The 22,459-nt window shown below is 44.0% G+C and overlaps 1 protein-coding gene across 1 annotated transcript in view; it reads right to left on the bottom strand.

Moving 5' to 3' along the window:
* The window catches only part of PGM1 (phosphoglucomutase 1), a 64,822-nt gene extending 45,237 nt beyond the window's left edge, over positions 1-19,585 (bottom strand). The window contains exon 1 of the mRNA XM_003891988.4: positions 19,070-19,585. Within this exon, the coding sequence (XP_003892037.1) occupies positions 19,070-19,315 (246 nt within the window). The 5' untranslated portion in view covers positions 19,316-19,585. The remainder of the gene's footprint in view (positions 1-19,069) is intronic.
* Between the last annotated feature and the right edge of the window lie 2,874 nt (positions 19,586-22,459).

Genomic DNA, 22,459 nt, shown 5'->3' with positions numbered 1-22,459 from the left:
CTGTAAAACAGGTGTCTAAATACCAATCAATTAAGAGTTGTTGGAAAGATTATATGAGATCATGTAAAGTGCTCAGCACAGTGAATATCACTGCATGTAGGTTTCCATGCTGGCTTAATAACAACTCAGTGGTGTAGGATTCTCACTATTCCCATTTTATCGATAAGGAAACTGAGGATTAGAGAAGTTACATGAGTTGCTCAAGGACTCACAATAAATTGGAAAGGCAGGCTTCAATACCAGTTTTAATGCCAAAGCTCATGTTTCTCATCATCGGGCTATGTATGGCTCCTTTGGACGATCAAATTTGTTTAAACTTGAAGAAAATTAAGAGGAAATAGATCCCAAGTGACTCCCAAAGGGCTATTGCCCAAGTGCAAAGTATATGTGCTTTGGTGCCTGTACAAAACCCACCTGCATTTGGTGGAGACAGCATAGATGTCATGGTTGAATGGTGCACTACTCCCACCCCCTCAAAAAAAAAAAAAAAAAAAAAAAAAAGATATATTGAAGTCCTAACCCCAGGTACCTGGGGATGTGACCTTACTTGGAAATAGGGTCTTTGTAGATGTAATCAAGTTACAGTGAGAGTATACTGGATTAGGGTGGCCCTAAATCCAATGACAGGATTCAGGAGAGGGAAATTTGGAGACAGAGACAGAAGAGATACATAGGGAAGAATGCCATGTGAAGACAGAGGTAGAGATTGAAGTTACACTGTACCAAGGATCGCTAGCCACCACCAGAAGGTAGGAAGAGGCAAGGAAAGATTCTTCCCTAGAGCCTTCAGAGGGAGCATGGTCCTGCGGTCACCTCGATTCCAGACTTCTAAGCTGCCAGAAGTGCAAGAGAATAAATATCCATTGTTTTAAGCCGCACAGTTTGTTATGGCAGATGGCAGCCCTAGGAAACTGCTAAGTGCTAAAAAAATAATAATAATAACAATAATAATAGGCCAATTCCGTTTGCAGCAGAGTGGCTGCTCTGAGTGACAGGCACTCTGGGTAGACTATTCCCCTACCCTGCCCCCCAACCCCCTACACTTTTTCTTTGCTTCAGAGTGTTTGGTTTCTAGCACTAAATAACCCTGCATGGGCCATGGCTCCATATGTACAAACAAGCTTCCTCCTCTGCTCAGTGGTGTGGAGAGAGACTGCATCTCACTCATTTTTAACCTCAGTACCTGGAATGGGGTTGGGCACATATAGATAGTCAATAAATGTGTGAGTAACTAAAATATTTAAGTGAGAGCATCAAAGGACCCCTGTAATTAGTGTTTCTGAGCACGGAGGCGCGTTTTCAGGCAGTAGTCAGGAGTGGTTTCCCTCCCTGAGACCAACCTCAAATAGAAAATTACTCCCCTAATCACAGACAAATTCCCAAAGCGCAAGGTGTCTGCAACAGAGGGCACTCCGCCTGGGAACTGGCATTCCAAGTAGTTTCAATAGCACAAAGTCTTGTGCAGCAATTAGGAACAGAACTAGAAACTGCAATAGTGAAGGAAGTAGAGCTGGTTAGTCTGCATGGTTGAGGCTGAAAGCTTATATTGCTTCCCAGGATATCTGCAGGCAGAGTGATGAAGGAGGGATCTTCATGGCGCTACTCAACATGAGGTAGAAAAGTGGTGAGAGTAAGAGAGAAATAGAGACCAATGCAAACAAAAGGAAAAGAGGGTCATAGCTGACCTAGCATCCCAGCCCCTTTCCTAATATTAGAGCAGTAGGATACAACACAACCACACTGTATGTCTAATTTATTTTTTTTTTTTTGCATCTGTAAATGTATAATTTAACTTAGTGAACATCAATCATTCTACATATGGGTTCAGGCCAGTTGACCCAAGTTAGAAGGCTTGCCCCAGTGAAGAGAGGAGGTCACACACAGATGGTGTTACGTGTCATGTAACCTGCTGGTTAAAGAAAGATAAGAGTCAAAGCAAACTGATAGAGCCTTTTTTTTTTTTTTTTTTTTTGACACAGAGTTTCACTCTTGTTCCCCAGGCTGGAGTGCAATGGCGCAATCTCGGTTCACTGCAACCTTCGCCTCCCAGGTTCAAACGATGCTGCTACCTCAGCCTCCCAAGTAGCTGGGATTACAGGCACGCATCACCATGCCTGGCCGATTTTTGTATTTTTAGTAGAGATGGGGTTTCACCATGTTGGCCAGGCTGGTCAGGAACTTCTGACCTAAAGTGATCCACCCACCTTGGCTTCCCAAAGTGCTAGGATTACAGGCCAGGCATGAGCTACCATGCCCAGCTCCTGACAGCCTTAATATGTTACTGGGCAAATACTTCAACCCAATCCTCCTTACAAATAGCATTTTCTTTTTTTTTTTTTTTTTTTTTTTTTTTGAGACGGAGTCTCACTCTGTTGTCAGGCTGGAATGCAGTGGTGTGATCTCGGCTCACTGCAACCTCCACCTCCCCTGGTTCAAGCGATTCTCCTGCCTCAGCCTCCCGAGTAGCTGGGACTACAGGCATGTGCTACCATGCCCAGCTAATTTTTGTATTTTTAATAGAGACGGGGTTTCACCATGTTGCCCAGGATGGTCTTGATCCCTTGACCTCGTGATCTGCCTGCCTTGGCCTCCCAAAGTGCTGGGATTACAGGCGCCAGCCATCCTGCCCGGCCTACAGATAGCTTTTTAGGTTTTTGATCCTGTCTCCAAGATCCTTCCTTCCCTCAGGGCCATAAGAGAATTCCCAGGCTGGGCCATAAGAGAATACCCAGGCTGGGCCATAAGAGAATACCCAGGCTGGGCCTTAGGATAATTCCCAGACTGGGCCTTAGGTTGGCCTGTATATAAAAGAAAGCCTTAGGGGTTAAGGACCTGTGTGATGGCAGCTGAGTCACTGGCAGCCTCCCTCTTCCCTTCCTGCAATGCTGGAGTTAGGATGAGTCCTGCTTTACAGTCTAAGGCTGTGGTTTTACTTTCTACAAGGACCTCCTTGTTTTGCAAGTGCTGCTCCCTCTACATAGAATGTCTTCTTCATACCCCCGTGTCTGCACTTTTTCCTGGCTTCCTCTTCATCATCCTTCAGGACTTGGTTTAAACACATCTCCCCTGGGAAGCTTCCTCTGACCACCCCTGCGTGTTCCCCTCCGTAGGGCCCTCAATACACCCTAACGAGGCACTTCTCATACTATATTGAAATGCCCACTTGCTGAGACTGTTTTACGCACTGCTGCATGCCCCAAATACACAGCACTGTATTGAGCAATAAGGAAATGCTTAGTAAATGTTTCAGGGATGGAAAGTACCCCCATCAAATCTTATTCAGGGAGGTTTCTGGAGCAAGTGTCCCCAACCAACTATTTACCAGAACCACTATCCTAAAACCATAAGGGGTAGACCTGGCGTACAAACACCAAACACCGTAACCAGTACTTAAGCCACTCAGGATCAATTTTGCTTACTTTGGGGCTGGCTGCTTTGTTCTTTTAAGAAAAGTGAGTATCAGGCTGATGACATATTACTGAAAACCTAAAGTTATATAGAACAAGTTCTCCCTCCCCCAAGGCTCTGTACATGAAACACTCACTGTAAGAAAGACATTTCTGTTTTGAAATTTATAAGCTAACAGGTGTAGAGCATCTTGACAGGTCATTGGCAAATCTGGGAAGAAGAGAAGTTAAAATGAGGGGGTAATAGCTGGGAAATCTTTCGCAAGAAGTTTAAAGTGTCTGTATTTCCCATTAAAACCCCCCAACGTATTATTTTAATTTCACAAATGAGTAAAGAAGCAGCTCAAGCAAATTTGCCCAAGATTAAACAGCTAATAACTAGCATGTCCAGGAATCAAACTCAGATCTCACACCAAAGATTATATATACTTTTAACATAGATTTTAACATAAAAGATGTAATTTTGATATTCTAGTAAGAGTCTCAAAATGGCATAATGCCTGTAACTTTTTTTTATTATTCTTTAGCATATCTGAGTTTTGGACCTCGAGAGAACTAGACAAAACTGTGTGTAGAGATTTGGTTTTGGCAAAAAGCTTAAATTAGCCTGGTGGGGTGAGTTTCCTGAAGCAATAGTGGAGTTTTAAAAACAACCAAATAATTTATATTTGAGTTGCACCTTAGAGTTCACAAAACCTTTGTATGACATTATTTCATTCAATCCTCATAAAATTCTCTGATATAGCAGATATTGGAATTAATCCCCCTTTACTGGTGAGAAAACAGTTTTAGATAAGTTAAGCAGAATACATGATATTGTACAGTTAATTATGAAACTGAGATTTGAAGCAAAGTCTCAAAGTCTTCACTTGCAAGCCACTACTATGAACTGAAGTTACGTGGTAAAATTAGGTAGCCACCAAGTGGCCTGACTTCCATTTGGAACCCACTGTAAGTTGAAAATACCATCAGTCAAAAATGTATCTGATTCATCTAACCTACCAAACATCATGGCCTAGCCTAGCCTACCTGAAATGTGCCCACAACACTTACCTTAGCCAATAGTTAGGGAAGATCATTGAACACAAAGCCTAATTTATAATAAAATGTTGGAAGATCTCATGTAATTTATTAAATACAGTACCCTGTATTGTACATTACTGGTCGTTTACCCTCAGGACCGCATGGTGGACTGGGAGGTGCGGCTTGCTCCTAGAATATCATCTTGCATTTTGCTAGCCTGAGACAAGATCAAAATCCAAAATCCGAAGTATGGTTTCTACTGAATGTGTATCACTTTTATACCACTGTAAAGTTGAACAACTGTTATTCATCATTCCATGGTAAGTCAGGGACTGTCTGTTCTAGCATTCACACCATGTTGTTGTAACTACCCATGGAGTGTCTGTCTCACCAGCATGAGCACCCTAAGCACAAGGACTTTGTCTTACTCATCCTATATCCACAACCACTGTGCGCAGTGCCTGGCACACAAAGTGTTTCACAATGTTTGTCAAATGAACATATCCACATGTCCCAGGAGGTTTCCAGAAATGCCAGCATACATTTCTTGCAGCTTCCCATCTGCAGCAAGACATTGGCCTGGGCCCAGTAACCATTCCACAGATCCATCCTGAAATATCCATCCTTAGCTAGCCACTGCTAGCTTGTGACTCAAACCAGGTGAAGGTCTCAGATCAGTGGGCCTGTGGCTGAGATTTACAGCAACTGTGAACCTCTGCCTGACAGATAAAGTCCAAGGGATAATGTGGTGGACAGAGGCAGGATAGGACAGCCAAAAAGTGAGGGTGGAAGGAGGCACAAAGACCCTCCCTAGGCCCATCTTCTTGTCTCCTCCCTCTGCCCTCCAATGGCCTCAGTATTTGCAATAATCACAATAATTGTAGAATCATCAGAATCTTCTCTTTACTAACCACTTACAAGGTCAGACCCTACAATAAGTGCTTCACAAATTTTATTTCATCCTCACAAGAATCCTTCAAGGCAGATATTATGATTATTCTTTTGAATACCACATCTACATATGGAGGAGCTATCTATGGCGAACTGTGGGATAAGTGATTTTCTCATGGATTTGAACACAAAGCAGTTGGAGTGAACTGTGTGGCCCAGCCCAGAGAGGAAGCTGGGCTTTCATGGCAGGTGCCAATCTTATCCCTGATCCCATCTGAGTTTTCTACACTTATTTCCCTTTTGCTTCATTTCCAAATCTTCCTTTAAAATGCACTTCGTCTTGTTCCATGGAATGCATTTTTCAAAGCCCCCATGGAGGTGGTGTAACCTAATAGCTTTATTGCTAAATCAAAAGGCCTCTCCCTGTCCCCACCCAGTTATGCCACCCCAGATCCATTTTCTGGCCTCTGAAGTCAGGGGACAATTTCACAGACTCGAGGTGGGCACTGGCTTAGCATTGGGGTTTCAGGTTCTGTGGTCTAGAGCTGACAGGATTCTCTTCCTCAGTCTGGGCTGGGTATTTGGCCATTTTGTCTGTTTGTATTTTAACAAACCTTCCCATTTTGTACAGCTCCTAAATGCCTCACCAAAGCAGGTTTAAATGTTTACCAGAATGGAGGAGAACTGTATCCCCAGACCACTGTGGTAGGCTGCAGAAAGCAGAATGCTGGACTCTGCCTCGGCAAGAACTGTCTCCTAAGCTCCTCTCTACAGGTCAACGTGCTTGAACAGTATAAAATACACTAACTCCCTTTAAACAGTTATGCCAGAGTAAATTCATCTCAATTAGCATTATCTCCTTCAAAACAATCACCTTGGGAAACAACATATTTATTCAAACAATGCTGACATCTCTCTAACTCTTTTAGTGGGGAACTGTTCTTACTGTCTGTGGCACTTTCTTTGAAAGTCCTCAGTCATGACAAATTTCATCCTTTGAGAGTAGATTTGAACTTTGGAAAAAGACAAAAATTGGCTGGAGCCATGTCTAATGAATAAAGTGGGTGATCAAATCTTGTTACATCACTTTAGGTGAAAAATGAGGCATGACTATAAAATAATGTGACTGGTTTTCCTAGGTGACCCATAAACCGACTGGCTGAAAGATAATTCCCATAGAGGAGTTTCAAATGCTTTCAGCACTAGACGCATCACTGGAGTGCACGCGCGGTTCCCAGAGCGGCGATTTGGCAGGGTACGATACTAATTTGGATATATAAGTTCAAATATATTTATAAAAAAAGAAATCTGATTGCTTACCCTCATGAAAATGAAGAAGCTATTCTCTTGGAGAAATGTCGCGTCCTTTTTTTGACAGCCTGGTCTGCTGTGGACAGAGAGTCTGCCGAGAAAAGACACACTCATCTTCTGCAGGACACCTTCGCCAGGCATATCACCCATCCCAGGCACACTCGTCCATCCCAGTCTGGCCCTGAGCTCCCACGGCCATCTCTTTTTCCTTTTGTGTTAGCTTTTATAACACCTAATGGTTACTGTCTGGTTTTGTATGTGTCAATCTTCCCCATTCAACTGGCGGCTCCTGGCGAATGAGGACATCTTTAACTCTGCGATGCTCAGGACAAGGCGCACAGAAGCATGGGATACTAATTCTGCTGCTCCTAACACAGCCCTTACTTTGCTTCTCATGCTCCTGTGCTTTCACTTGGTAAATGTAACTTCTCTTGCCTGTAACCGAAATTGGACGTTTGGTCCATGTAAAATCTACCCAGGCAAACGTAGAGACTGAAAATAGACTAATGGCTGCTTAAGGCTGAAGGGGTAGGGAAGCGAGGGAGATTGGCTGCTAATGTAAGGGGTTTTCTTTTAGGATCATGGAAATATTCTAAAGTTAGACTGTGGTGATGGTTGTACAGTTCTGTGAATATACTAAAAAAATATTGAATGATTCACTTTAAGTGGGTAAATTATATGGTATGTGAATTATATCTCAATAAAGTAGTTTATTAAGACTCTCACACAATGGCAATGTTTGTGCCTTGGTTCCTTTCTAATGTGGGGTTGGAATAACTGACAGCCAAGGTCTCTTCCAAAAATCTAGCTGCCCATATAAAATTAAGTTCTGTCTTCTCTCTGTAACACTACCACTTGAAAATGACAGTGATTTTCACCAAATTTGGAAGGAATGCTTAGGATAGTATAAACTATTGGTTGTTCCCCAACATCAATTCTCCGTTTCATTTAGTTTGTCAAATCCCCAATGTTTAGCTTGACAGATGACACCCAGAATAAGACTGATATTTCGCAGCACTCCTTGCTGCTAGAGGTGAGCTTGGCTAAGTTTTGATTAATGGGACATGAGTGCGATGGGTATGTTCAAACTCTGAGAAAGGTATGCCTTCCTCAATCTTTCTCCCCCTGCTGGCATGTTGGCTGGCATGATGGTAAGGTGGTGGGCAGCCACCCCAGACCTAGATAAGAGCAACACTCCAAGGAAGGCTGTGCAACAGAAGAACAGGGGCATGGGTACCCCTCCATGATGGAGCCACACATCAGCCCTGGACTGCCCACACTCAGGATAGGAAAGGAAGGGTTCCATTACTATCAACCTTTAAGCACTTTATTTGGAAACTCTGCTAACAGCAGCCAAACCTATATTTTAACAGAAAAGTTGGTACTCTGTACCAAAACAGCATCTAAAACATGTGGCATCAGCATGCTTTTTATGGCATGCAAAAATCTGTTGCCTCTGATAGCACAGGAGGCAGACCCGTGGCCAACCAAATTTGTAGCTTGAGACAAATGGTTGGGAGAACTCAGAACATGAGTGCTTGTTGACTACCCCTTGCTACAATAAAAAGGGGAGCTCAGGCAAGGGCTGGCCATTCTGCAGACAGAAATAAAGGCAGGTAAGGGCTTTAATGGGCTCTGCTAAGGGAATTTATTTATTTATTTTTTTTTTTAACTGTGGCCTGCAAATGATGCTGCCCAAATCCAGGAATTTGTGGCATCGCAGAGTTGAGATGACAACTATTTGTGGAACCAATTTAAATCAGCTATACGGTAAGCTGCAGGCTTAGCAGAAAAGGCTGTGTCTAAAATCTTCCCCAGGGCCAGGTGCAGTGGCTCACACCTGTAATCCTGACACTTTGAGAGGCCGAGGCGGGTGGATTGCTTGAGCTCAGAAGCTGGAGACCAGCCTGGGCAACAGGGCAAAACCTAATCTTTACAAAAATACAAAAAATTAGCCAGGTGTAGTGGTGCATGCCTGTAGTCCCAGGCTGAGGCTCAGGTGGGAGGATCGCTTGAGCCTGAGAATTCGAGGCTGCAGTGAGCCATGATCACACCACTGCACTCAGCCTGGATGACAGAGTGAGACCCTGTCTCAAAAAAATAAAAATAATAAATAATAATAAATAAAATATTCCCCAGGATTCTCTGTCAGACAATGGGAATTAGCCCACCAGCAAAATCAGATTAAGGATACTGTCTTCATACTAGCCTATCTTTTCCACCTAGCTCAAGGTAACCATCAGTAATAGAGAAATCAGGGGAGGGACAGAGCATCCAATAAATACAAGTCAAAGTTTTTAGGTTTCAAAACTATCGAGGTGAGAACTTTCACTGTGATTACCAGCACATGGAACTGGTCAGGATAGGCCAGAAGCCTACTAAATTTGTGAAGGTACTGTACAGTGAAAGAGCCACGAGCCTGGCCTGCAAAAGTCACCCCTGCCTCTTATCCTCCAACTTTCATCAGCAGGAAGCAGGTTACATAAGCTGTACGGCCCTAAAAGGACTTTTAGGGCCTTCTCCAATGTCCACTGCTACACGAGCAGGTGGATAGAGTTCCTCCCTGAAGGTGGAACCAGGGTTCCCTGTGGACCTACTCCACTGCCGGGACAGGACTGTGATGGCTGGGGCCAGCACAATGCGACAATGTAACACTACTATGGCTACTGACTGGTCCACATATGTAAATATACAACTATATCCCCTCTCTTTACACACACACACACACACACACACACACACACACACACAGAGTTATGTAACTCTCTCCCTATATATATAGTTATACATAGTTATGTAGTGGGGACAGGGGGCCTGATAATTTGTCTTGAAGTTTACACAAGGAGCCACACATGGGCTTGATGGAGAGAACCATGAACACTGAGTACTGACTGGGTAACTGGAAGGAATTTGGGGTGCCTCCACTGGAAAGGAGTGCTGTGTTTCACGGGCACTCAAAGCAGCCAAGAACAAATTCATATATTAGTTGCCAAAATAAACCATATGGTATATATGGACATGAAAACAAAATTTCACCTTCCCTGCATGCCCTTAATGGCAGTTTAAAAAGAAGAAACTTAACTTAAATCTGTGAAGATTCTTGTATAGCATAGATGGTCCTATCAACCCAGCATGGTATAGATTGGTATTTCCCAAAATTGTTGTTTGGGGTCCTTTTACAAACTCACAGGACTCACATATTAAAAGCTCTGAAACTCCTACTTAACATAGACCAAGCCAGTTTCTCCATGCTGTTAACTAGGATATTATAACAATCCCCAGAGGTACTTACTCTGGGATATATTTATTTATGGAAAAGACCAACCAGATGAAATATCAGAAGACTGGAGTCCCTGTTCCAACACCATTAGCATACTGGACAAGTCAACCAAATATTTCTGTCCTACCACCTATCGCATTTCAACCTTCAAAACACTTTGGGGTACAAACGGAGAAAAAAAGAACACCTTTCCAATATGAAAACATAATTTTCCAAGGGTTTCTGATTCATGATTAAATCTTTATTGGCATGACTTAACTAGCATTCCCCACTGTGTTAATTCTTTATGCCTTGGGGAATCAGCTCAGTGGTGATTTGGAGAAGCTACGGGAAGGAGGACTTCTAACAGCTGAAGTTTAAAAAACGAAACAAAACAAAACCCAGCTTATATCCATCCACATATCCCAACACTAAGCACAGCCTTCTCTCCCGTTCCAAACAACTCCCTATGCTGCCCCCTTGTGATTTCTTTCCCCTTTGAGGACCCCAGGGGAGAAAAGTCTTCTCCACAGTCCTCCCAACTGAAGCCCTTGGCTAGCCATTACTTACTTAACACACTCAGGAGACATTTTTCAAAGGTGGATCCCAACTGTGCACACAGCTTCAAAGTCAACAGAATAACTGGCTATGTCTGTGTGGGCCTCAAGGGAACTTGGAGGAGAATAAAGCGATCAGTTCAAACTTTCCTGCTTCACTTTCTTAGAAGTGTAGCTCACTCAAATCATTCTCCCAAAAGCTCTTCTAAAGTCTGAAAGGGTCCAGACTATACCACTGTGACATAAAAATTATTTTGAGCCGCAGTCATTTAAAAATGGGCTTTTTACTAAACTCCTTCATCTGTCTTAAAAGCAGCGTGCCCCAAAGGAACTCTGGAGTTTCACAACCAGGGAAGATCTACTCTTATTGCCATAACTAAATAGACACTGGCATAAAACTACAATATCTCCTACCTATTCTCTTAAGGGCTGATTTATCTTTCCTAAAGTCATGGTTTCCAGCAAATGCTCTTCTCCTCCTCCGCCTTCCCCTACTGAGATGATATATAGGCCCCCAAGTCTAACTGCCTCCTGTCACATTTTTCTGTAAACTCCCACAAATGTCTTTTTGTTGCTAATTTGTCTTTTACATTTAATTTGCAAGCCCCCCAGTATATAACCTAAGAGGGTAGATGAAAAGTTTTCTCTACCCTAGAGTCCAAGAGAGAAAAAAATTATTGTTAAATATTTGATCAATGCTGATTATACATCTTATTATCCCAAGATAAATTTATAATATAATAATACTTATAATCTATATGTAAAATGTCATAGTATATTGGGACCCTTTGTACAATATAATGTATGCTACATTTATATACCTGAGGCATAATTTTATAATATTAAATGATTATATGTGTTTATCTTTTCCATCTAACTCTTCCTGTGTCTGGAAGTCTTTTCACAGATATGTGCATGGCTCACTCCTTCACTTGATTCAGGTCTCTGCTCTCATGAGGTTTATCAGAGAGGCCTTTCCAAGTGCTGCACTAAAAAGAGCAGCCCATCCTCTAATGCTGTCCCCTTTACTGGGTTTTATTTTTCTTCAGCGAATTTATCTTCATTTGACATGTTTATCATCTGTCAGGATCAACTAGAACCCCACAGCTCTGTAGAGCAGAAACTTTGTTCAATTCACTGTTGTATCCCTAGTTCCCAGAACCTAGTAGGTGCTCAATAAATATTTATTGAATGAGTCACTCTTTCTAAAACAGTAGAGCACTCTTCCGTATGTTATCTTGTTTACAAAACCAAAACAAAACAAACTCTTTATCTTTTTTTTTTTTTTTTTTTTTTTGGAGAAGGAGTCTGGCTCTGTGGCCCAGACTGGAGTACAGTGGCCGGATCTCAGCTCACTGCAAGCTCCGCCTCCCGGGTTTACGCCATTCTCCTGCCTCAGCCTCCCGAGTAGCTGGGAACACAGACGCCCGCCACCTCGCCCGGCTAGTTTTTTGTATTTTTTAGTAGAGACGGGGTTTCACCGTGTTAGCTAGGATGGTCTCGATCTCCTGACCTCGTGATCCGCCCGTCTCGGCCTCCCAAAGTGCTGGGATTACAGGCTTGAGCCACCGTGCCCGGCACAAACTCTTTATCTTAAAAAGGGAGAATGCTTTTTCTATTCTACAAAATTTCATTGGCATTAGATTTGATTAAAAAGAAAGTAAAGGAAAAAGATTTTTCAGCAAGAGCATTAGTGAAGCCAAGAAAGAGAAACTCCCAAGCAAACTGATTTAAATATTTTATGTAACAAAGATAGTTTAGTGACTAAGTGCCTGGCTCTAAAAGAGTCCTGCCTATTGCCTCTTCCTCACCTCTCTCGGCAGGTCCCCCACCTGAAGGGCAGCCACTGTCTTCTATAGCACACACTCCGCTCTTCAAGACATAATTGGTTTTAGGTGCAGGCACTTCTTTCCCTATCCAAAATGTTCTCTCTCTCTGAGCTCAGCATGTTTTCTAATTCTGTTATTTGTATGTCTGTGTGTTTCTTCTGTCTTATCTCCCCCAAAGGATTGTATGCTCCTGGATGGAAAGGACAATAGGTTATCCATCCTGGCATTCGGTGCTGATTCAAAATCAGAAAGTGTAAACAAGGGGAGAACAATTGTTCAAAGCCCACCATAATTCATTTTATATTTATTTATTTATTTTTGAGACAGGGTCTTGCCATCCCCCAGGCTGGAGTGCAGTGGTGCAATCACAGCTCACTGCAGCCTCGACCTCGCAAGCTGAACATGATCCTCCTACCACGGTCTCTCAAGTAGCTGGGACCACAGGTGCCCGCGACCACACCAGGCTAAGTTTATTTATTTTTTGTAGAGAAGGGGTTTCACTATATTGTCCAAACTGGTTTGGAACTCCTGGGCTCAAGTGACCCACTCAAGTGCAGTAAGCCGCTGTGCCTGGCCCCACCATAATTTAAAAAGTGTTTTTTGTTTTGTTTTGTTTGTTTGTTTTAAAAGGTGGGGGGTGGTTACAGCATATTAAAAAGTAACTTGGCCTGGGTGCGGTGGCTCACGCCTGTAATCCCAGCACTTTTGTGAGGCTGAGGCTGGCGTATGACGAGGTCAAGAGATCCAGACCATCCTGGCCAACACAGTGAAATCCCATCTCTACTAAAAATACAAAAATTAGCTGGGTATGGTGGCACGCGCCTGTAGTCCCAGTTACTCAGGAGGCTGAGGCAGAAGAATCACTTGAACCCAGGAGGCAGAGGTTACAGTGAGCCAAGATCCTGAAACTATGCTCCAGCCCAGGGCAACAGAGCAAGACACCGTCTCAAAAAAAAAAAAAAAAAAAAAGTGACTTGAAGGTGTTTCTCTGCCAAGTCATACCTGCCCCGGGGATATAAGGTTTAAAGTAAAGGTAGCAAGGTGCCTCCACCTAACTCCAACTACCCAAGAGTCCCAAAACCTTCCCCTTCCTGCTCAGTGTTCTTTTATCTCCTTCTCAGGAAATTGAACTCCTATAGCCAGAAACATGTTCCTTCAGCAGTGTTTGCAGATGGACCCCATGAAAATTCAGAAAAGGGTGGTTTACTTCAAGTGGGAGACAGTGGAGTTCCTCCACTATAAGGCGAAGTTTGCAAAGTCCCACTAGTTTGCTCTGAGAACATGAGACCCTCAACCTCTGGGTCATGTGTTTGAGGCCCATTTTGGTGCAGGCATCACCTGACATTAAAAAAGGATCATTGTTTAGTGTGGGGGTTCTTAACTTGGGATACTTACATCCCCTCCCCCTACCTCAAGAGGTCCTTGGGTAGAATTCAATGGGGTCCATGAATATGAATGACAAAATAAACAAAACAATCTTTATTTTCACTAACATCTAACTGAAATTTAACATTTCCTTTTATTATAAATGTAGGAAGCAAACCACAGTATTAGTACTACTACTGCTACTATTATTGCTACTATCTAGGAATTTCTCATCAATAAAAATTATATTTTCATATCCTATTTAGTTATCTCAAAATACTGAGATTGCAGATGTCTCAAAACATCACTTATACTCACCACTACTCTGAAGTAAGGCAGTATTAGATCCTCCACGAATCTTGCTATCTAATATGTCAGTAAAGAAGCATGTATCTTGATATATAACAAATCTAGTTTTCTAACATTTTGATTATACTTCAATATAATTTTGCTTCCTTTGTAATGCTTTGTATTTTATTCACTTAAAAATAAAATCACTCTGCCCGGGCACGGAGGCTCACACTTGTAATCGCAGCGCTTTGGGAGGCAAGGCCAAGGCAGGCAGATCACTTGAGCCCACGAGTTCGAGACCAGCCTGGGCAACTTGGTGAAACCCCATCTCTACAAAAAATATAAAACAATTAGCCAGGCGTGGTGGCATGCACCTGTGGACCCCAGCTACTTGGGAGGCTGAGGTGGGAGAATCAACTGAACCTGGGGAGACTGAGGCTGCAGTAAGCCACAATCGTGCCACTGCGCTGCAGTCTGGGCAACAGAGTAAGACCATGTCTCAAATTTAAAAATATATATATTCTGAGGAGGGGCTCCATAGTTTCCACAAATGAGTAGCAAAGGAGTCGCTGACAAAAGAATCCCTGTAACTTGACAACAACAACAACAACAAAGAATACCCTACCTACAAGCTCCCACAAAGGCATTTATTTTATTTTGCTTAGGGTGGTGATAAATCATCCTTCAAAATATGCACACATTTATTTACTTGTGAGCTTAAACTCTCCTCAATTTCTAATGCTGGTCATTTGCAGATCATTAGACCCAAAAGTGATTTTTAGAGACCAGGAATAGTTTCAACTACAGAATTCGTTGGGATTCTCTTAGACTTTTCAGTAACATGGGCCAATAAATTCCTTTTTCACTTGGAGTAATCTAAGTAAGGTTTTTGTCATTTGTACCCAATTGGGTTCTGACTAACATGGAACCCCTCTATATTGGTTGGGGCTGTTGAGGATTAGAGGAAGGTGGGAGACCATCTGGGTGGCTAATACCTGCATCAGGTTGGATTAGTGTCCTAACACCAGCAAAACAATAACACACCTGTCATTCGAACAGTTTCCAAGTGAGGTACTTCTAAATATGTTGTTTCATCTAATCCTCACAACAGGCTCTCTGGGTATGTATTATTCCAATCTTTGCGGATGAAACAAAAAAAGATTAGAAATTTGTATTTGTTTCTAATCTAAACTCCCTCAATTTGTATTCATTCTGCCGAGAATTCCTCCTACCCGACAAACCCACTTTGGGAACTCCAACTCATTCTTTAAGACTCAATTCAGCTACCACTTCTCTATGGAGCCTCCCTCCCTTCATCTTTCCTTCCCAAGTAGTCATTGACATTAAAAACACCTGCACATCCCTCCATCACAACACCTGACACACTGTGCTGTCTGTTGACTCCTATCTACCATCCCTCCCAGACTATGTCTTTCCCAAGGGCAAAAATATTTTACACCTCAAGTACAATGTCTGATACAAAGCGAACACATAATAAATGTTTGATGTGAATAAATTTATTGGTCACCAACTATATGCTGGCTTTAAATCAAGTGCTAGAATACAAAAGTGACCCACCGTTCAGAGCAAATAAACAAGAATTCATTGAATGCTACATAGTCCTAGGCATTGCAGATACAGGGAAAACAGGTCTGTCTTAAAGAAGCCTATTCTCTAGCGGGAGGCTGTGACATGTAAACAGATAATTTCACTAGAATTTAATATATCTATTCTAGAATTATCTATGGGAAAGGAGCACTTAATAGGTGGAGAAGGGTGGTAGGTGACTGGGTGAGGGAGAAAGGACAAGATGGAGGAAGGTGAACAAGAAGGCACAATCCATGTTGCTTCCAGGTTCTTCCTCACCAACTTTCCCGTGCGCAGGAAAATGCAGCCCCCGCCCGGGAAGATGCAGATCAACCAAGCATGCGCCAGGTGACGTCAATCCGAAGAGATCGAAACTTACCCGGCCACACCTATGGAGACGCCCCTATCACACCCTTATCCTGCCCACTGCCCTCCCCCTTCCAGTACCAATGCATAAAAGTCCGCCAATGGCAGGAGCCGACGTGACTTCTTCGGCCCCCGCATTCGTGGACCGGAGACCCTCACCCGAGAGCGCCCGGGTGACTTGCCTGGCCCCTCACACCTGAGGACCAGAGAACCTCGCCCGAGAGTGTGCGCATATTTGCAATAAAAGACTGCCACTTTCTTAAGTACTTTGGCCTCATGTTTAATTATTTAGCTCTCCTAAATTAAATTAAATTAAACAAAACAGTAGGGATGGGGTGTCAAGAAAGCTTTCTGAAGATGCTATCTGGACTGAATCATATCACAAGAGAAAGAGTAGCATATTAAAATCCCGGGTGAGTAGACAGAGTGAACAAAATCAGAGAACAAGCTGAGCATAGAAACCTAGGGAATAGGCCAGGCGCAGTGGCTCACGCCTGTAATCCTAGCACTTTGGGAGGCCGAGGAGGGTGGATCAGGAGTTCAAGACCAGCCTGGACAAGATGGTGAAACCCAGTCTCTACTAAAAATACAAAAATTAGCCAGGCATGGCGGTGCACGCCTATAATCCTAGCTACGAAGGAGGCTGAGGCAGGAGAATTGCTTGAACCCGGGGAGGCAGAGGTTGCAGTGACCTGATAGCGCCACTGCACTCCAGCCTAGGCAACAGAGTAAGACTCCATCTCAAAAAAAAGAAAGAGAGAAAGAGAGAAAGAAAGAAAGAAAAAAGAAACCTAGGGAAGAGTCAATGTGCAGCCCATGAAGGAACTTACAAAAAGTGTGAGCAGAATCAGGAGAGTAAGCAAGGCCAAGGGAGGAAGAACTTTAAGAGTACAAAATCAGCAGTGCCAAATGCAGCAGAAAGGCCAAAGAAGATAAAACCGAGAGTGTATTCCATGGATTTAGCAACTGGCAAGTCACTAGTAACTTTGGCAAGAGCAATTCTACTGGAGTAGTGAAGGGGGCAGAAGCCAGATTGCAGCGAAATGGCGAGTAAACTAGAGGTGAGAATGAGAAATAGGAATGCAGAAAGCTTTTACAAAGGTTGGCTGAGAGAAGACCAATAGGGCAATGGCTAAAGGGTGATGAAGTTTTAAGAACTTTTTTTTAGTCTTAACTAATTCTTTCCTTCCCACCCCACACTACTCCCAAATGGACAAATTTCCATCTGGCACCTAAAATTTCCACTCTGCTGTAAGCTCCTTAAGGACAAATCTTGTGTCTGCATCATCCTTTTAGTCCACACATTTCTCTGAACATGGTATTCAACAGGATCTGTTGAATGAATGAATGAAATGCAAATTCAGCACAGGTGGTAATGGGGAGATGAAGGGATCTACTGGGATACAGCTACTGTTTGTCCTTCTTTCATGGGAATTTGTGCTTGTCCGAAAATTCAGGAGCACAAAGTAGACAAATCTAGACAATCTTCCCTCACTGATGCTTATAAATGTTTGGCCCGGGGAGGCAGATGTAGATAGGGTCCAGTTTAGATTTTGGAGCCTGGAAAACAGATCTTTGAGATCAAGGGTCCCTTCATTCTCAGGAGATGTTGAAGTTCTTGGGATTGGCAGATTTATAGTGGACTCTTAGTGCTGCCATTATAGTTTTTGTAAATTATTTAACCTACCTAAGCTTCAGTGTTCTCGTTGGCAACTTGAAGATACCCACAATAGCATCTGCCTTATAGGGCTGCAGAAGGATAAATGAGACCCAGAAATGAAGTGCTTACCATGGTGCTTGGCAAATAGTACTCAATGTCAATAATATAAGATAAACAAAGTACTATTAAAATGAATAGAAATATCCATTTCAGGGGATGCATTCCAGAAGAATTGGCCATAAGTCAAATCTCACTTAAAATATAGGAAGAAACCTTGGTCCTCAGACTCCTTAGAAATGTTTTACAAAAGTAAGTGAATAGCCTCAACTTATCAATCCACATTCTCTTTTTTCTTTTCTTTTCTTTTTTTTTTTTTTTTGAGATAGAGTCTCACTCTGTCACCCAGGCTAGAGTGCAGTGGCGTGATGTCAGGCGTCCGCCACCACGTCCGGCTAAGTTTTGCGTTTTTAGCAGAAACGGGGTTTCGTCATGTTGGCCAGGCTGGTCTCGAACTCCTGATCTCAGGAGATCCACCCGCCTTAGCCTCCCAAAGTGCTGGGATTACAGGAGTGAGCCACCATGCCCGGCCCCACATTTTCATATATCAGATTTACTGAAAAACCTTTTTTTAAAGTTTCACCTATCCGAGTGGACCCGCCCAATCAAGTCAGTTAATGTTCCTTGGCCCGGGGCGGAACCAAGGTGTTGCGTTCATTTCCTGGCCTGCCACGACTGCTTGCTTGCGTAAGGGCGCCTTTGGGTATGTTGTTGCCATTCTAATGAAAATTCAGCTCCAGCCCCGTCGGTGGAACAGATCCCGGGCACCACTGGGCAAAGACTAGATTTTTCAAAAGCCTGCCCCCCGGCAAGCAGGCCGCGTAAAGGGCAGGAGTTCGGAACCAAGGCAAACTAGGGGGCGGGAAGAGAAGCTTGGCAATCGCCTGCTGAGATCTGCCAGCCTGACGCCCCAGGGGGATGGGTGCTCTCGCCACCCTTGCCCCACAGTGTCGGGCTCCGAGCCAGCGGGAAGCGCCAGTCCCAGCCGAGAATAGCAGGGGAGCGGGCGGGATACGAGGGGGCTCTGGGCGAGGCGGCGGCTGTCTAACCTTTCCTACTTAAGGCGACGGCACTCTGCGCCGTAACCGTATCTTCCCGGGTGGCAAGGTTAAGGCAAATGTCAGAGGCCTTGGGAGGGGCGGGGGACTGGGAGAGGGAAGGCGGCGGGCGGAGACGGAGGGTCGGGCGGGCCTCCCAAGGTCACGCCCGGCTCCGCGCCCGTGCCTCCCTGCCCCCCGGGAGTCAGGCGAGGAGCTCTGCCGGGTCCCACGGCCGCTTTCCCCAGCCTGGCTACCTCCGTCGGGCCTCCAGGCCAGAAGAGAGAACGCGGAGGAGGGGGAGGAGCGGGAGGTGGAGACCAGGGCGACCGCGCGGAAGCGACCAGCCCCGAGCCAGGGAGGGCGCCGCAGGCCGCACGTCGCACACGCGCCAAGGGGCACGGCGGCGCGGGGCCGCGCATCCCTTACCCCGTTGGCGGCGGCGATGCGGGCGATGAGCTGGATGGCCTCCTTCATGTAGAACCGTCCGTCCCCGCCCACCACCAGCGTGGCCTCCTGCCGCTGCGCCGGCTCCACGGTGGAGATGATACTCTGGATGAAGTTCTCCGCGTAGTTGGCGCTGCTCTGGAACACCTTCACCCGCTTCCGCAGCCCGCTCGTGCCCGGCTTCTGGTCTGGGTACGCCTGGGTCTTCACTGTCACGATCTTCACCATGGTGGCGACTTGCTGCCGGGGGTCAGAGCTGCTGACTCGGCTGGCGGAGGGGCGGCCGCGGCTGGGGCTGCAGCTGCTCTGGGGTGAGGGCGCGGCGGGTGGGGGCTATGCCGCACTCTCGGCCGGCGCGTGGCCCTCCTCCTTAAAGGGACAAGGGACAGGGCCCTCCCTCTGCGCCAGCCCACCTCCTGGCAGGTCAGGCGGGAGGGGAAAGGGGAGCGCCCTCTCTAGGCCTCCTGTGAAATGGGTGGAGCCTTACTGATTTACTCTCCCCTTCGGAATCCTATCCACTGTAAAAAGAGGCCCGCAACTCCTCCCCTAAGTGTTGGGGCAGAGGTTGGGGTAGGAACCCGGTCATAGGGCAAGGACGTGAGGCAGGGTGGAAAAAAGTATAGAGTAGAATGATTTCCAGTGGTTTGGCGAGTGCATCGTGTGTAAGTAGCCTTCTGGAAACCTGTTGGGAGGGACAGAAGTGCCAGCCCCAGCTCGATTTCATGAGTCCTAATTCTTTCTGTTTCTCCCTAAATGTGAGGGCATTTGAGTTCGGTAAAGGAATCGACTCCAAAGGTCTGATGTGACTTACTGCTCTCCATGTGTTTCCTGCTGCACCACACACTTGGCTACCATTGGTGACGGTGACTTAGCTATGACTTACTGAGTGTCGTGTTTCTAAACCTTACTAAAGTATGGGTTTTATTTTTCCCCTTTTTATGCTTACAAAACTGAAATTCAAAGAATAAAATGCCTTGTCTCATGGCCACACAGCTAAGTCCATGCGGGAGGCCAATTCAGGTGGGTCTGGCTTCAAAACCAGGGCTGTTCCCATGATTTGCCCGCTGTGGCACCAGGTTGGCAACTAGGAAATGTACAAGGAGGACTTGACCAATGTAGAAACAAATATATGGTAAGGATAAGTATGAATACCATCAAAATTAGTCAGTTACTCGTGTAGTAGAAATAAAGTGAGGAGATCAACAAACAAGGACTGATATGGCTGGAAAAGTTTCACGGGGGATAGCAAGGTCAACCAAGGGGATTTGATTATTAAGTAGGAATCTTCAGTCTTTCTTGCTTTTCGGTTTAGTATCTCCCTTAATTTGGTAAGAGTGATTGTCTCCTCTGTTCAAGAAACCTGTCATTTTGGTAAAGTGGCAGAAAACTTGGCTTTACAAGATGTGTGATCTTGGGAAAGTTAATGTCTGTGGGCATCCATTTCCTTGCTGTAAAATAAACATATCGCCTATTTTGGAATATTTTTTGCGAGATTTAATGGGGTTTTGTATGTCGGAAATTCTCAATCATGGATACACAGTAGAATTCTACTGTGACCCATGCTCACAGTAGAACTACTTGAAATGGTTTCTAAATGACCCAGTCCAAACAAATTCAATCATAGTCAGCTGATAGAAGTAAATCATCTAGCCTGGTGCCTGAAACATAGAGGCCTTCAAAAATCTTAGCTGTCCTTCCCCAATTCCAAAACCAGAGCTTGTCATTAACCTGTGAATTATATTCTTTTAGTGGTTAATTGGTATGTCTTGATCAAGCAGGGAGGAGAACAGACCCCTAAGAGTGCAGACTCTCACAAATCAAGTGTTGATATACATGCTGATATAGTACAAGTTATATAGATACAGTGTGTTGATGTAGTCACTCTAGATGAGTTTCAGTGGCAAATATGATGTGAAAACTGAACCCTGGACTGCTAGTAATGAGTTCTAATATTTGCACAGGAGTTTACAGAGCAGTGTAATCTTGTGAATTAAATAGTATAATCAAGCCCATTTTATAGAAGAGATAATTGAGGATTGAATGGTGAATGTAATCAAGGTTATCTAACTCCACAAAATGAAAATATAACATAGATTCACCGAGCCTTCAAAATACCTACCTTACAGTTGTATGGTTTAGATAGTGAATATAGAGCTCCTACCAGTGTTAATAAGTCATCAATAAATGATAACTTATAAAAAGTCATGGGCTCAAATTCAGATCTCATGCCCTTTCTATATTCTTCAGTATCTTTGGAAATATGATGGGGCTTTTCATTTAGGAGGAATTGATTGATACTTCTCTCACCCCAGAAGTTGTAACAATTAGCTTTAACTGCATAACAAACCAGTCTAAATCTGAGTGGTTTAAGACAACCCCCATTCATTATGATAGTTCATGGTTCTACGAGTTAACTGGCAGGTCTGCTGTTCCGGACAAGGTTACTGTGGCCCCTTATACAGACCTAAAATGATCCCCATGTTCCTTGCCTCCTGATAATCATTCCTTTATGCAATCCCCTTGTATTACAGATTGAGTATCCCTTATCCAAAATGTTTGGTACCTGAAATGTTTCAGATTGTAGATTGTTCTGGATTTTGGAATGTGTGCGTTACAATGGTTGTGCATCCCAAATCCAAAAATCCCAAATTCAGAATGCTCCAATGAGCACTTCCTTTGAGTGTCATGTTGGCGCTCAAAAAGTTTTGGATTTTGGAGCATTTTGGGTTTGGGATTTTTGGATTTGGGATACTCAACCCGTACTTTTCTACTGCTGTATAACAAATTACCACAGACTCAACAGCTGAAAATAACACCCATTTATGGTGTCACAATTCTGTAGATCAGAAGTCCCAATTCTATAGATCAAAAGGTTTGGCCAGGTTCAATTGCCTCCTGGTAATCATAGATATATAGCAGCTTACAAACATCAATGAGAAAGTATTTTGACCTTCATTACATTCTTTTTAAGGCAAGCATACCTGTTTAAACTGATTTATCTATAGCCAGTTGGTTTAATTTCATTAAATTCTTCCCAGAGCCTCAAGATAAGAACCCACCCAAGCTTGGTGTGTTCTTATCTCGAGACTCTGGGAAGAACACCTTGATTTGAAGTCAAGAGCCAAGCTGGCTTCTTATCTGGAGGCTCTGGGAAGAATCTGCTTCCAAGTGTTAAAGATAAATAAAAATAGAGGCCCCAGTTTAGATATTTTAAGTCCAACCACCCGTAGCCAGGTAGCCAAAACTTAAGTCATCCTTATTTCCCTGAAACACTTGCTCTAGACATAAACAAAACACAAAATGTCCTTGACAGTGTGATTGAATGAAATTAAACCAATCGGCTATAGACAAATCAGCTTAACAGCTCTGCTT

This window comes from Papio anubis, chromosome 1 (assembly GCF_008728515.1).
Source record: "Papio anubis isolate 15944 chromosome 1, Panubis1.0, whole genome shotgun sequence".
NCBI lineage: Eukaryota > Metazoa > Chordata > Mammalia > Primates > Cercopithecidae > Papio > Papio anubis.
The sequence above is the reverse complement of the archived record's forward strand: the minus strand, read 5'-3'. Positions and strand labels throughout refer to the sequence as shown.